Below are 14085 nucleotides of genomic sequence, written 5' to 3' on the forward strand. Positions count from 1 at the left end.
TCCTCTTCCTCCTCCTCCTCCTCTCCTCTTCCTCCTCTTCCTCCTCCTCCTCCTCTCCTCTTCCTCCTCTTCCTCCTCCTCCTCCTCATGTTTTGTCTTCATTCACATGACTGTTTAACAAATCAACAGACTGAATGCAGGAGACTTTAGAGAGGTGGTCTTTTCCCACACACACACACACACACGCACACGCACACACACACACTAACGCACGTAGGCACGCACGCACACACACACACACACACACACACACACACACACACACACACACACACACACACACACACACACACACTCTGATGAGGCTCCAGAAGCCAAACAGGAGGAGAAAAGAAGCAGTGACTTTCTGAGTGGAGGAGTTGAGCTGCCTGCTAAACAGCTGGGGGGGGGGGGGGGGGCGCCCCCTGCAGGCCAGAGCGCCCCCTGGTGGAGCCACTGAGGACCTGCAGACCAGAGCAGGACCTTTGATGTGACTTTTATTTTCAGCTCTTCTGATTGGCCGACGCCTTCCTGAGAGCATCTTCCTCACAGAGGACATCAGAGGTCAAAGGTCATTTCAAACCTGGACGGCGCTCCGTCCAATCAGACGCCAGTTCACTTTCTGGAAAAAATACTTTATAAGTCAAGATATTAAAATACAGTCGGTACAGAAACAACGACCAGTGAATACATGAGGTGAACAAGTTGAGCACCGCCTGGTGGCGGCACGCGGTACAGACGCTCCGCAGGCTCCACCTTCAGTCGGTGTTAAAGTCGCAGCGACTTTAACAGTTAGCAACTACATTTCTCAGGGTTTGGTACCTGCTTTGCCGTTTAATGTTAATGTTTTTATGCTAATTCAGCTGAATCCGCCATTTCATCTGCTAACGTCTCAGCGAGTCGTCAATGCCAACGTTTATGATTCTTCTTTGTGTTTTAGTGAGAACACACACTTTACAAATTCAGTCCGTGACGTTTATTCATTCAAAATATAGAAATAAGCTGAACGGCGACAGGACAGGGTAGCTTTTGGCTAGCTCGGGAGCGTAGACACGTTTCGGTAGTGTTTACAAGGTTCCAGTGGAGCTTCATGATGTAGCACCTACCATCGTCCACGCTAATGGCACGGCTAATATTAGCAGAGTGGGAGCAGGACAGCTAACGGTTATCTCGCCAGGCTAACGCAGCAGCAGGCGCTGTCCTATCCTGTTCTGCTAAGCTAAGCGTCTGTGTTAGCTTAAACAACGTGGCGACAGCGAACTGATCTGAGTGCAACTTGTGTCCATGAACGCTACGGCGAAGGTGTTCCCGCCAAGTTAGCGGGTAGCTTAGCTTAATTCTGTTATTGTCCCCTTGCTTACATAAGAACAGCTCGTTAAAACAATGCTAACGTTTCCTGTTCCGTTTCCGCTAATGTAGAGGCTAGCATTAGCGTAAGAGCAGCAGCTAACAGGATGTTCAGGTTAAATGTAACATTTTAAACGCGGCGTCTCGACGGACGTGACGTTTCTCAGCCTACATGGCGCTACGAGCTGCTAGCGACACTAACATATGCCTTTTTTATAAAATAGCTTTATTCCAGCAGATATTTAACTTAAACTAACGTCTCTCTGTGAGGAATATATAGGAAATCTATAGAAAATATATAGCAAATATATAGAGAATAAACGGTGCTAGCTGGACTGGTGCTAGCTTGCGTCCAGCATGAGCGTTACGGCGACACTGATGGAGCCGACATTTTCTTTAAAAAGGCCACAGGTGATGAATATTTACACTTTTATCAAAAAAACCTGTCACAAAATGTCCCGTTTGGTTGAAATCTGAGAAAATGTCCGGATCCCGCCGCCGCCGCCGCCGATGATGATGACGAGGACGAGGAAGGACGAGTCCTGGTGGGCAGGCGGAGGCGCTGCGTCTCCTCGCCGTGCGCTACGTGTGGTGAACCTCGTGGAACATGAGCTCGCGGGGAATCGCCGTCTCGGCGCCGAACACTTTGGCGGCTCGGCGCTCGAAGGCGGAAACCATCTGCTTCACCACTTCATCGAAGAAGACGTGGGCCAGCTGGGAGTGCAGGAGGGAGCGGAACTCGAAGGAGATCTGGAGGAGGAGGAGGAGGAGGAGGAGGAGGAGGAGGAGACAGACAGGACACAGACGCGCATTACTTCTACACGCAGACGCCTCATTGACCAGTGCTGCCTGACGGGAAGCGCAGCCGCCATCTTGGATGGGTCACTGTGCGCCTCAGAGCTTTTGTTTCTACGGCGAATTCTAGCATGCCAATGCTAGTGTGGTAATTCTAGCATGCTAGTGTGGTAATTCTAGCATGCTAATGCTAGTGTGGTAATTCTAGCATGCTAGTGTGGTAATTCTAGCATGCTAATGCTAGTGTGGTAATTCTAGCATGCTAGTGTGGTAATTCTAGCATGCTAATGCTAGTGTGGTAATTCTAGCATGCTAATGCTAGTGTGGTAATTCTAGCATGCTAGTGTGGTAATTCTAGCATGCTAATGCTAGTGTGGTAATTCTAGCATGCTAATGTGGTAATTCTAGCATGCTAATGCTAGTGTAACACTCCAATATGGGGAAAGACGTAAGGTTCTTCTAAGGAACCAATGGAGCAGCTTGGAAGAGGTCGTGTGCTTTCTCTGGTGACGTGGTGAAGGAGTGAAGGAGTGAAGGAGTGACTCACGGAGAAGTCCACCGTACTGGTCCGAGGGTAACCAGGAAGACCAGGACTGAACCGCCACACCGTCTCCAGGTGGTTGAACAGCCTCCCGTCAGAGCAGGACGCCTGGGAACATTCACCCTGTCATCATCACCCCTTCACCCTGTCATCGTCACCCCTTCACCCTGTCATCGTCACCCCTTCATCCAGTCACCGTCACTCCTTCACCCTGTCATCGTCACCCCTTCACCCTGTCATCGTCACCCCTTCATCCAGTCACCGTCACTCCTTCATCCAGTCATCATAACTCCTTCATCCTGTCGTCACCCCTTCACCCTGTCATCGTCACCCCTTCATCCAGTCATCGTCACCCCTTCATCCAGTCATCATAACTCCTTCATCCTGTCATCGTCACCCCTTCATCCTGTCATCGTCACCCCTTCATCCAGTCATCGTCACCCCTTCATCCTGTCATCGTCACCCCTTCATCCAGTCATCGTCACCCCTTCATCACCCCTTCATACAGTCATCGTCACCCCTTCATCACCCCTTCATACAGTCATCGTCACCCCTTCATCACCCCTTCATACAGTCGTCACCCCTTCATCACCCCTTCATCCAGTCATCACCCCTTCATCCAGTCATCATCACCCCTTCATACAGTCATCGTCACCCCTTCATCACCCCTTCATACAGTCTTCATCACCCCTTCATACAGTCATCGTCACCCCTTCATCACCCCTTCATACAGTCATCGTCACCCCTTCATCACCCCTTCATACAGTCTTCATCACCCCTTCATACAGTCATCGTCACCCCTTCATCATCCCCTTCATACAGTCATCGTCACCCCTTCATCACCCCTTCATACAGTCTTCATCACCCCTTCATCACCCCTTCATACAGTCATCGTCACCCCTTCATCACCCCTTCATACAGTCTTCATCACCCCTTCATACAGTCATCGTCACCCCTTCATCATCCCCTTCATACAGTCGTCACCCCTTCATCACCCCTTCATACAGTCATCGTCACCCCTTCATCACCCCTTCATACAGTCTTCATCACCCCTTCATACAGTCATCGTCACCCCATCATCACCCCTTCATACAGTCTTCATCACCCCTTCATACAGTCATCGTCACCCCTTCATCACCCCTTCATACAGTCATCGTCACCCCTTCACTCTGTCATCGTCACCCCTTCATCACCCCTTCATCCTGTCATCGTCACCCCTTCATCCAGTCATCATCACCCCTTCATACAGTCATCGTCACCCCTTCATAGTCATCGTCACCCCTTCATCACCCCTTCATACAGTCATCGTCACCCCTTCATACAGTCTTCATCACCCCTTCATACAGTCATCGTCACCCCTTCATCACCCCTTCATACAGTCTTCATCACCCCTTCATACAGTCATCGTCACCCCTTCATCACCCCTTCATACAGTCTTCCTCACCCCTTCATACAGTCATCGTCACCCCTTCATCACCCCTTCATACAGTCATCGTCACCCCTTCACTCTGTCATCGTCACCCCTTCATACAGTCATCGTCACCCCTTCATCACCCCTTCACTCTGTCATCGTCACCCCTTCATACAGTCATCGTCACCCCTTCATCACCCCTTCACTCTGTCATCGTCACCCCTTCATACAGTCATCGTCACCCCTTCATCACCCCTTCATACAGTCATCGTCACCCCTTCACTCTGTCATCGTCACCCCTTCATCCAGTCATCGTCACCCCTTCATCACCCCTTCATCCAGTCATCGTCACCCCTTCATCACCCCTTCATACAGTCATCGTCACCCCTTCACTCTGTCATCGTCACCCCTTCATCCAGTCATCGTCACCCCTTCATCCAGTCATCGTCACCCCTTCATCACCCCTTCATCCAGTCATCGTCACCCCTTCATCACCCCTTCATACAGTCATCGTCACCCCTTCACTCTGTCATCGTCACCCCTTCATACAGTCATCGTCACCCCTTCATCACCCCTTCATACAGTCATCGTCACCCCTTCACTCTGTCATCGTCACCCCTTCATCCAGTCATCGTCACCCCTTCATCACCCCTTCATCCAGTCATCGTCACCCCTTCATCACCCCTTCATCCTGTCATCGTCACCCCTTCACCCTGTCACCCCCCCCCCGTGGTGCTGACCTTGACCAGGTGGGGGCGCACGCTGGTGACCAGGGAGGTGTAGTCCTCCAGCAGGGGGGGGAACCCCACCGCCAGCTTGGCCTTGCAGAACCCGGACCGCCTGAAGACCACGTCGGACCTGGTGCACCAGGGGACGAAGAGACGGTAGTCCTGCACCTCCGAGACCACCTGGTACATCTCCTGCATGGAGAACCTGCAAGACCAGGACCACAGTCACACCACTGGACCAGGACCAGGACCAGGACCCCCCCCCTCACCCGATGATCCGTCTCTCAGAGTACTCCTTCCTCCTGGACAGAGACTCTGGCAGCTTGAAGAAGTGACGAGTCGGAGGACAGACGTGTCCTGAAGACAGTCCTGAAGACAGTCCGGCCAGGAGGGGGGGCCGGGTCAGCAGGACCCCCCAGGACCTGACCCCCCCAGGACACACACACACACACAGCATGACTTTACTGGGACTAGTTGACATGTTTACAAAGACTAGTCAACATGTTTACTGGGACTAGTTGACATGTTTACCGGGACTAGTCAACATGTTTACCGGGACTAGTTGACATGTTTACCGGGACTAGTTGACATGTTTACAGAAACTAGTCAACATGTTTACCGGGACTAGTTGACATGTTTACCGGGACTAGTTGACATGTTTACTGGGACTAGTTGACATGTTTACCGGGACTAGTCAACATGTTTACTGGGACTAGTTGACATGTTTACAGAAACTAGTCAACATGTTTACCGGGACTAGTTGACATGTTTACAGAAACTAGTCAACATGTTTACCGGGACTAGTCAACATGTTTACTGGGACTAGTTGACATGTTTACAGAAACTAGTCAACATGTTTACCGGGACTAGTCAACATGTTTACTGGGACTAGTTGACATGTTTACAGAAACTAGTCAACATGTTTACCGGGACTAGTCAACATGTTTACTGGGACTAGCTGACATGTTTACAGAAACTAGTCAACATGTTTACCGGGACTAGTCAACATGTTTACTGGGACTAGCTGACATGTTTACAGAAACTAGTCAACATGTTTACCGGGACTAGTTGACATGTTTACTGGGACTAGCTGACATGTTTACAGAAACTAGTCAACATGTTTACCGGGACTAGTTGACATGTTTACCGGGACTAGTCAACATGTTTACCGGGACTAGTTGACATGTTTACAGAAACTAGTCAACATGTTTACCGGGACTAGTTGACATGTTTACTGGGACTAGCTGACATGTTTACAGAAACTAGTCAACATGTTTACCGGGACTAGTTGACATGTTTACTGGGACTAGCTGACATGTTTACAGAAACTAGTCAACATGTTTACCGGGACTAGCTGACATGTTTACAGAAACTAGTCAACATGTTTACTGGGACTAGTTGACATGTTTACCGGGACTAGTCAACATGTTTACCGGGACTAGTCAACATGTTTACCGGGACTAGTTGACATGTTTAAAAAGACTAGTCAACATGTTTACTGGGACTAGTTGACATGTTTACCGGGACTAGTCAACATGTTTACCGGGACTAGTTGACATGTTTACCGGGACTAGTTGACATGTTTACAGAAACTAGTCAACATGTTTACCGGGACTAGTTGACATGTTTACCGGGACTAGTTGACATGTTTACTGGGACTAGTTGACATGTTTACCGGGACTAGTCAACATGTTTACTGGGACTAGTTGACATGTTTACAGAAACTAGTCAACATGTTTACCGGGACTAGTCAACATGTTTACTGGGACTAGTTGACATGTTTACAGAAACTAGTCAACATGTTTACCGGGACTAGTCAACATGTTTACTGGGACTAGCTGACATGTTTACAGAAACTAGTCAACATGTTTACCGGGACTAGTTGACATGTTTACTGGGACTAGTTGACATGTTTACAGAGACTCGTCGAAGAGTCCCTGGTAACCTGTTACTAACTCCGTTAACCAGCCGTGAGGCCCCGCCTCTCCGCGCGGCGGACAGGTGAGTGTGGACGGTACCTGACGCCGCTCCGGCCCCGCAGCTGTCTCGCGCTCTGGACGCCGCACCTGTCCTGCAGCTGTCTCGCGCTCTGGACGAAGACCCGCAGACCGCGGTCGCCTCTCGCCATCTTTCTTCTTCGTCTTCTTCTACTTCTCTCTGGCGGCTGTCTGACTCGCAGAGGCCCCGCCCACTGACCCACACTCAGCATGCCCATTGGACAAGGCGGAAACCGCGAAGGGCTCTCATTGGTCGGTCCCGCTGTCAGTCGGTTCAACGTCAGAGGAACGCGCACTACCGTGCACGCGCGAGAGAGTCACGAGATGCGAGAAGCCGTCAATGAGGAATCCAAGATGGCCGACAATATGTCCGCTTCCTGACGACCGCCGCCATCTTGTTTTGCCATTTTGATCCGAATCCCCACCACAGCGCCACTGCTGGTGGGAGGCGGTACTACATGACCCACAATGCAACCGGGCTCCTCCAGAACTGAACCCTCGCCATTCTGTAGGAGCAAACCTTTATTCTGTAGGAGCAGACCTTTATTCTGTAGGAGCAGACCTTTATTCTGGAGACACTTGCTGTGGACATGATGGACCAAGTTGTCCAACTCTCTCTGAACCTACTTCAGCAAGACACTGCAGGAGAGTAACTGTAGTTAGTTCAGCAGGAAATAAAATTAAAACATTTTATTAATAAAATTAATACTATCTAAAGAAATAATAATTAAATAAAAGTATTATTAACTTAAAGAAATAAAATGAATAAAATTTCAAGAAATTGTAATTTTGATAAAATAATATTTTTAACGTAAAAAAATACAATGAATAAAATTTAAAGAAATAATAATTTTTAAAAAATTATTAACTTAAAGAAATAAAATGAATACAATTTAAAGAAATATTTTTTATTATTATTAACATAAAGAAATAGTTAATAAAATTTAAATAAATAATAAAAAAACATTATTATTAACTTAAAGAAATAAAATGAATAAAATTTAAAGAAATAGTATAGTAATAGTTATTGACAAACACGTAAATGATTCGTTGCATTATTATAATAAATCAATTATTAGTCAAATTTTAGTGACTGAGGATGAATAGTAGTGTAATTTTACACATAAAGACACATGGTGACACAAAGTGAATATATATATATATATATATATATATATATATATATATATATATATATATATATAGCTTCCCCCTCTCCTATCTGCCCTCCTGCTGATCCAGGGGTAGTTCACGTTGTCCCTCCAGAGCAGCAGGTGGCGCCACCCGCCATCAAACTGAAAGAACGAAGAAGAAGAACGTTTGTGATTGGTCCGCTGATGTTGGCTCCGCCCCCTGATGACGCGGCGCTGTTCGTGCTTGTTTGAAACGGTAACAGCGGCATTCCGCCTCAAACCTGAACGGAGAGAAACTCGGTAAGTCTCCGTTTGTCTCGTCTGTCTCCGTTAGTCTGCGTTTGTCTGCGTCTGTCTCCTTTAGTCTCCTTTAGTCTCCGTGTGTCTCCTTTAGTCTCCGTCTGTCTCCGTCTGTCTTCTTTAGTCTCCGTCTGTCTCCGTTAGTCTCCGTGTGTCTCCGTTAGTCTCCGTGTGTCTCCGTCTTTCTCCGTGTGTCTCCTTTAGTCTCCGTCTGTCTCCGTCTGTCTCCTTTAGTCTCCGTGTGTCTCCTTTAGTCTCCGTCTGTCTCCGTTAGTCTCCGTGTGTCTCCTTTAGTCTCCGTCTGTCTCCGTTAGTCTCCGTGTGTCTCCGTCTTTCTCCGTGTGTCTCCTTTAGTCTCCGTCTGTCTCCTTTAGTCTCCGTGTGTCTCCTTTAGTCTCCGTCTGTCTCCGTTAGTCTCCGTGTGTCTCCTTTAGTCTCCGTGTGTCTCCTTTAGTCTCCGTGTGTCTCCTTTAGTCTCCGTCTGTCTCCGTTAGTCTCCGTGTGTCTCCGTTAGTCTCCGTGTGTCTCCGTCTTTCTCCGTGTGTCTCCTTTAGTCTCCGTTAGTCTCCGTGTGTCTCCGTTAGTCTCCGTGTGTCTCCGTTAGTCTCCGTCTTCCGGTGTCTGCAGGTTGTTGTCACACCATGAAAGCGTTTTAACGGTCGAACCGGTAAGAGCGTCCTAACCGGTGTTTCGGATGAACTGGGTCCCGTGGTATCTGATGACCGACCGCAGCGTCTCCTGTTGCTGCTCGTTGTCGTTAGAAACCGTTTTTCTCCTGACGAACAGCGTTTTACCGTTTTACAATCCGGTTTCAAAGTGTCGCAGCTCCCGTCAGTCTGTCCTGTCGAGTTACTGACGTCACTGACAGGAACGGGACCTACAGTCACCACTTAACACGGGAACCAGTTGGACTGAAACACCTCCTAACGTCTCCCACAGTGACATTAACCCCCCCTCCACCCGCCACAGAATTCTACACGTTGACGTTTCAGGTCAAAACATCGTTAAGGTGAAGTTTCACGTTCACTCTACAACGTTTTTAAAAACGACGTCCGCTTATATGGCAACGCTTCCAGTGAAGACACTGTAATAATGGAACTTTGTACTTTTATTTTGACAGTCACCGTGATAACAATTCAAATTGGTACTTTTATTTTGACAGTCACTGTGAAACGTGGCCCTGTCGTGGTGTGAACGGGCTGCAGAGGTCTTACCACCTGACGTTGCTCCCACTGTCTTCTTTCAGGTCCTCAGGTGTCCAGGATGCTGCTGGCAAAGAGGGCGCCGCCCTTCAGGGCGAACAAGGACACTTCTACCGCCGCCTCAAAGATCAAACACAAGATCCTGAGTGAGTGAGGGAGGGGGGGGAGAGAGAGGGAGAGAGGGAGAGAGAGAGAGAGAGATGGTGCGGCAGCTCCACCCTGACTCTGTCCCCTCGTCCTCAGACACCTCGTCCTTCTTCAAAGTGTCCCTGAAGACCAACAACCGGGCTCTGGCTCTGGCGCTGGAGGCCCAGAAGGAGCGCAGGGGCCAGCTGGAGAGGGAGGTGGTGTACCTGCAGAAACAGGTGGAGGCGCTGTGCTTCCAGCTGGCGGCCAGGAAGCACAGGCACAGGAAGCTGGTGAGTCTCTGCCCCGTGGAGTGTGGGACGGCAGCTAAAGGTCGGTACTGGTGTCGGTGCTGGTATCAGTACTGGTATCGGTACTCTGTATCGGTCAGTACTGGTATCGGTACTCGGTATCGGTCAGTACTGGTATCGGTACTCGGTATCGGTCAGTTCTGGCATCGGTACTTGGTATCGGTCAGTACTGGTATCGGTACTCGGTATCGGTCCTTGGTATTGGTACTCGTATCGGTCGATCCTTGGTATCGGTACTTGGTATCGGTCAGTACTGGTGTTGGTCAGTACTGGTATCGGTACTCGGTGTCGGTCAGTACTGGTATCAGAACTTGGTATCGGTCAGTACTGGTATCGGTACTTGGTACGGTCCTTGGTATCGGTACTTGGTATCAGTCAGTACTGGGATCGGTCAGTACTGGTATCGGTTCTCGGTATCGGTACTCGTATCGGTACTCGTATCGGTCAGTAGCTAAAGGTGAGCGTTAGCATCGGTACATAAAACACAATCTCGGTGAATGACGGATATTTTATGCTAACTTTGTTTCACGAGGCGAGAGAGAGAGCGACCGTCCTCGGTATCGTCTGGAACGTGACGCAGCTTCAGCGAAGGTCAAAGGTCACCGTCGGGACAAACGTCAGCTTCTGACGAGTGTGTTTTTCCTCGCAGCTTCTCCTCCTGAAAGTTCTTCACAGCGACACTCTGGAGCGTCTGAGCGAAGCCGCGGAGCTGCTGAGCGACTTCGTAAGGCTCCGTCACCTCCACCCACCTCCTGCCTCCACCCACCTTCTGGTGCCTCCAGTTTCTGAGTGCAGGGGCGATGCTAATGCTACATGCTAACCTCCAGAGTCCTCCATGGGCAATGCTAATGCTACATGCTAACCTCCAGAGTCCTCTAGGGCTGATGCTAATGCTAACTTCCAGGGACAATGCTAACGCTAAATGCTACCCTCCAGAGTACAGCAGGGACAGTGTTGATGCTTCCCTGTCTTTCAGGAGTGTCCAGAACAATCCGAGGACCAATGGACTCGTCCTGCTGACGTCCACAGGGACGTCCACCGGGACGTCCACAGGGACGTCCACCGGGACGTCGGCAGAAGAAGGTGAGAGACTGAAGCAGTTTGTGTTTGTCCTTTGTCCCGTCGCTGCAACACGACACGTTTCTGTCCCGCTAGTTTCTGGCTCCAGGATCCCGTCCGGTCCGAGGTCCCGGTTCTGAACGGCACCACAGCAGCTGGTCACACCTGCAGACGGGACGCCGCCGCCGCCGCCTCAGGCCACGCCCACACCGCCGCCTCAGGCCACGCCCACACCGCCGGTGAGGCTTTGTTTGTGCTTCAGAACTCATTTCCATGACAACGGTGCTCAGAGCCACTGAAGACAGAACTGTTTGAAGACGCTCCATGTCCTTGAGGGGGGGGGGGGACAGACGACTGGTCCTGGTTTGACTTGACATGTCCTTCACAGGTGAAGGGACGGAGTTGGACCGCCCCTCACAGACGGACTCGCGCACCTCATGCCATTCGCCCATCAGCCAGGGGGAGGGGGAGGGGGAGGGGGAGGGGCAGCTGTCCCACGTCAACGCCACGTCCGTCCTCAAGCTGCCTCCGAGCCAATGTCCACCCACACCTCCTCCGCCCACCGAGCCTGGACCTCCACCCGACGGCTGGCAGGAGAAGACGGTGTTGCTGAACGCCACCATGGACATGACGGTGTCCCACGCCACGGAGATCGACGCCGTGGAGACCAAAGCAAAGAAAAGGAGACGGTCCCGTAAAGCAAAAGGCAAGACGGGGAAGAAGCGAGGCCGCGTTGACGCCGAGACGCAGGACGCCGAGACGCAGGACGCAGAGACGCAGGACGCCTGGAGTGCGACAGTTCAGCCACCGTCGGAAGACATCGGGAACCCGGAGGTCCCTGGGCGCCCCCCGTCCCTCGCGCCGCCCAAGAGACCCACCCCCTCTCGCATCCCCAAACTGGGCTCCCATCAGGACTGGGTCAGACCTCCAAGCCCCCCGGAGTCCGGCGACACCCCGTGGCCAGACCTGGACCACGTCTCCGTCCCCCACGAGGACCCAGCGCTCGTCACGAGGGCCCCAGAGGAAAGACCCTCCAAAGTCAGCGGCAGGTCCAGGGTCAGGAAGGCGTCTTCAGCCGCCAGACGAACCGCGGTTACCGTGGTTACCGGCTCAGCCGGGAGCGGCCGGGCCTCGGCCCGATCCCGATCCCCATCGCCCCCCGAGGACCCGGGGGGACGTCCGGAGTCCGGACCGGTGCCGTGTCCCTCCCCCGAGACGGGCTTCAGGGCGGTGACCTACCGGAGGGGTAGCAGCAGGTCCCGGTGCAGGAGCACCTTCTTCGTAGTCGGAGACGGAACCTGGTCTGACCTGGCGCCACGAGGCCGAGACCCCGTCCCTCCTCCGGGACCGGGACCCGGCCCCGACGCCCCGGGCCGGCCGGACGACGGCGCCACATCTCGCAAGTCCTGGAAACGAGCCCGGGCGGAGGTTCGGGAGCCCCGGGGAGGCGGCGGCCTGGACGCACCGCCGGACATCCAGACCAGGAAGAGGTCCAGGAGAGAGGACACCCCGTCCAGCGAGGAACCCCGGCACCGCGGGGGGCGGGGCCAGCAGGAGCCGGTCCAGAACAAGAAGAAGACGAACGTTCCTGCGGCCAGCAAAGACTGGAGACCCGAGAATGAGATGCGTCCCCGTCCTGCCGTCTGCAGTCCTCCGCCCGGCGCCTCCCGCCCCTCCCCCGACGCCGGACGGCGTCCGTACGACTCCAGAACCAGAACCGGCCGGCTGAGGGAGACCTTCGTGGTCTACAGAGAGACCACGTCAGGCAGAGCCTGGAGCTCCAGTGTGGGCGGAGTCGGGACGCCGGACTCCTGCGTCCCCGTCCAGGGACCGGCGGACGACCTGCTGGTGGACGAGCTGCCGCCGTGGCTGGGCGTGGACACGGACCCGCTAGCTTCACCGGAGACGGAGACGGAGGCCGCTGGCGGGTTGGACGCGTCTTCAGGTAGGACGTCCTGAGCCGGTTGAGGTGGACAAGGTGGCGTCTGTCCGTCCTGACTGGAACGTGTTTGCAGTGGTGGAGGAGGCCGAGCACGTCCCGCCGTCTCACGGGACCGTCCCCGCAGGACGAGTCTTGACGTCCCTGACCAACAACGTGACCCAGGCCCTGGACGCCCTGGGGGACCAGACCTCGGGCCGCACCAAGAGGGCCCAGCAGCAGGTCAGCTACAAGGAGCCGCCCCTCAACCGGTGAGAACCCCGACCTCCTGTGGCACCGCGGAGCCGTAGAGCCGTAGAGCCACGGGGCCGTAGAGTTGTGGGGCCAGAGAGCCACGGTGCCGTAGAGTCGTAGAGCCCCGGTGCCGTAGAGTCGTAGAGCCACGGGGCCATAGAGCCGTAGAGCCACGGGGCCGTAGAGCCACGGGGCCGTAGAGCCACGGGGCCATAGAGCCGTAGAGCCACGGGGCCGTAGAGTCGTAGAGCCACGGGGCCGTAGAGCCACGGGGCCGTAGAGTCGTAGAGCCACGGTGCCGTAGAGCCACGGGGCCGTAGAGCCATGGGGCCAGAGAGCCACGGTGCCGTAGAGCCACGGGGCCGTAGAGCCATGGGGCCAGAGAGCCACGGTGCCGTAGAGCCACGGGGCCGTAGAGCCATGGGGCCAGAGAGCCACGGTGCCGTAGAGCCACGGGGCCGTAGAGCCATGGGGCCAGAGAGCCACGGTGCCGTAGAGCCACGGTGCCGTAGAGCCATGGGGCCAGAGAGCCACGGTGCCGTAGAGTCGTAGAGTTGTAGAGCCACGGGGCCGTAGAGCCCCGGGGCCGTAGAGCCACGGGGCCACACCCCCTCTGACTGCTTCTGCTCCACAGCAAGATGAGGCGGGAGGACGACCTGGAGGACGGCAAGAAGAAGAAGGAGAAGAAGAAGAAGGCTGGTGAAGCCCAGTCCTCCAAGTGTCCCCTGAGTGTCCTCTAAGTGTCTTATTGGGAACGTTCCTCCTGGTGGTTCCTGGTTCCTCCCGATGGTTCCTCCCGATGGTTCCTGGTTCCTCCCGATGGTTCCTGGTTCCTCCCGATGGTTCCCCCCGATGGTTCCTGGTTCCTCCCGGTGGTTCCTGGTTCCTCCCGATGGTTCCTCCCGATGGTTCCTCCCGATGGTTCCCCCCGATGGTTCCTGGTTCCTCCCGATGGTTCCCCCCGATGGTTCCTGGTTCCTCCT

At 53.3% G+C, this 14085-nt stretch overlaps 2 protein-coding genes across 4 annotated transcripts; one reads left to right on the plus strand and one right to left on the minus strand.

Moving 5' to 3' along the window:
* Positions 1-599: 599 nt before the first annotated feature.
* On the minus strand, positions 600-6949 carry LOC308148078 (coenzyme Q-binding protein COQ10 homolog B, mitochondrial-like). Of its 3 annotated transcripts, XM_080521503.1 has the most exons (5): positions 6820-6941; positions 5071-5223; positions 4814-5006; positions 2669-2770; positions 600-2076 (listed from the first exon to the last, which is right to left on the minus strand). In XM_080521503.1, the coding sequence occupies exons 1-5, from the start codon at positions 6927-6929 to the stop codon at positions 1909-1911; spliced, it is 726 nt and encodes a 241-aa protein (XP_080377629.1). In that variant the 5' UTR covers positions 6930-6941; the 3' UTR covers positions 600-1908. The 3 variants fall into 3 exon arrangements, with proteins under 3 accessions (XP_080377629.1, XP_080377631.1, XP_080377630.1); XM_080521505.1 differs by lacking the exon at positions 5071-5223 and having other exon boundaries at positions 6820-6949; XM_080521504.1 differs by lacking the exon at positions 2669-2770.
* A 1201-nt stretch (positions 6950-8150) lies between these two features.
* Positions 8151-14003, plus strand: sgo2 (shugoshin 2). Its single transcript, XM_080521506.1, has 9 exons — positions 8151-8231; positions 9478-9579; positions 9677-9852; positions 10520-10594; positions 10847-10953; positions 11026-11168; positions 11318-12874; positions 12945-13119; positions 13737-14003. Exons 2-9 carry the CDS (start codon positions 9495-9497, stop codon positions 13840-13842), a joined length of 2424 nt encoding a protein of 807 aa, XP_080377632.1. The 5' UTR covers positions 8151-8231; positions 9478-9494; the 3' UTR covers positions 13843-14003.
* Positions 14004-14085: the final 82 nt, after the last annotated feature.

Source organism: Blennius ocellaris (assembly GCF_963422515.1).
Source record: "Blennius ocellaris genome assembly, contig: SCAFFOLD_288, whole genome shotgun sequence".
NCBI lineage: Eukaryota > Metazoa > Chordata > Actinopteri > Blenniiformes > Blenniidae > Blennius > Blennius ocellaris.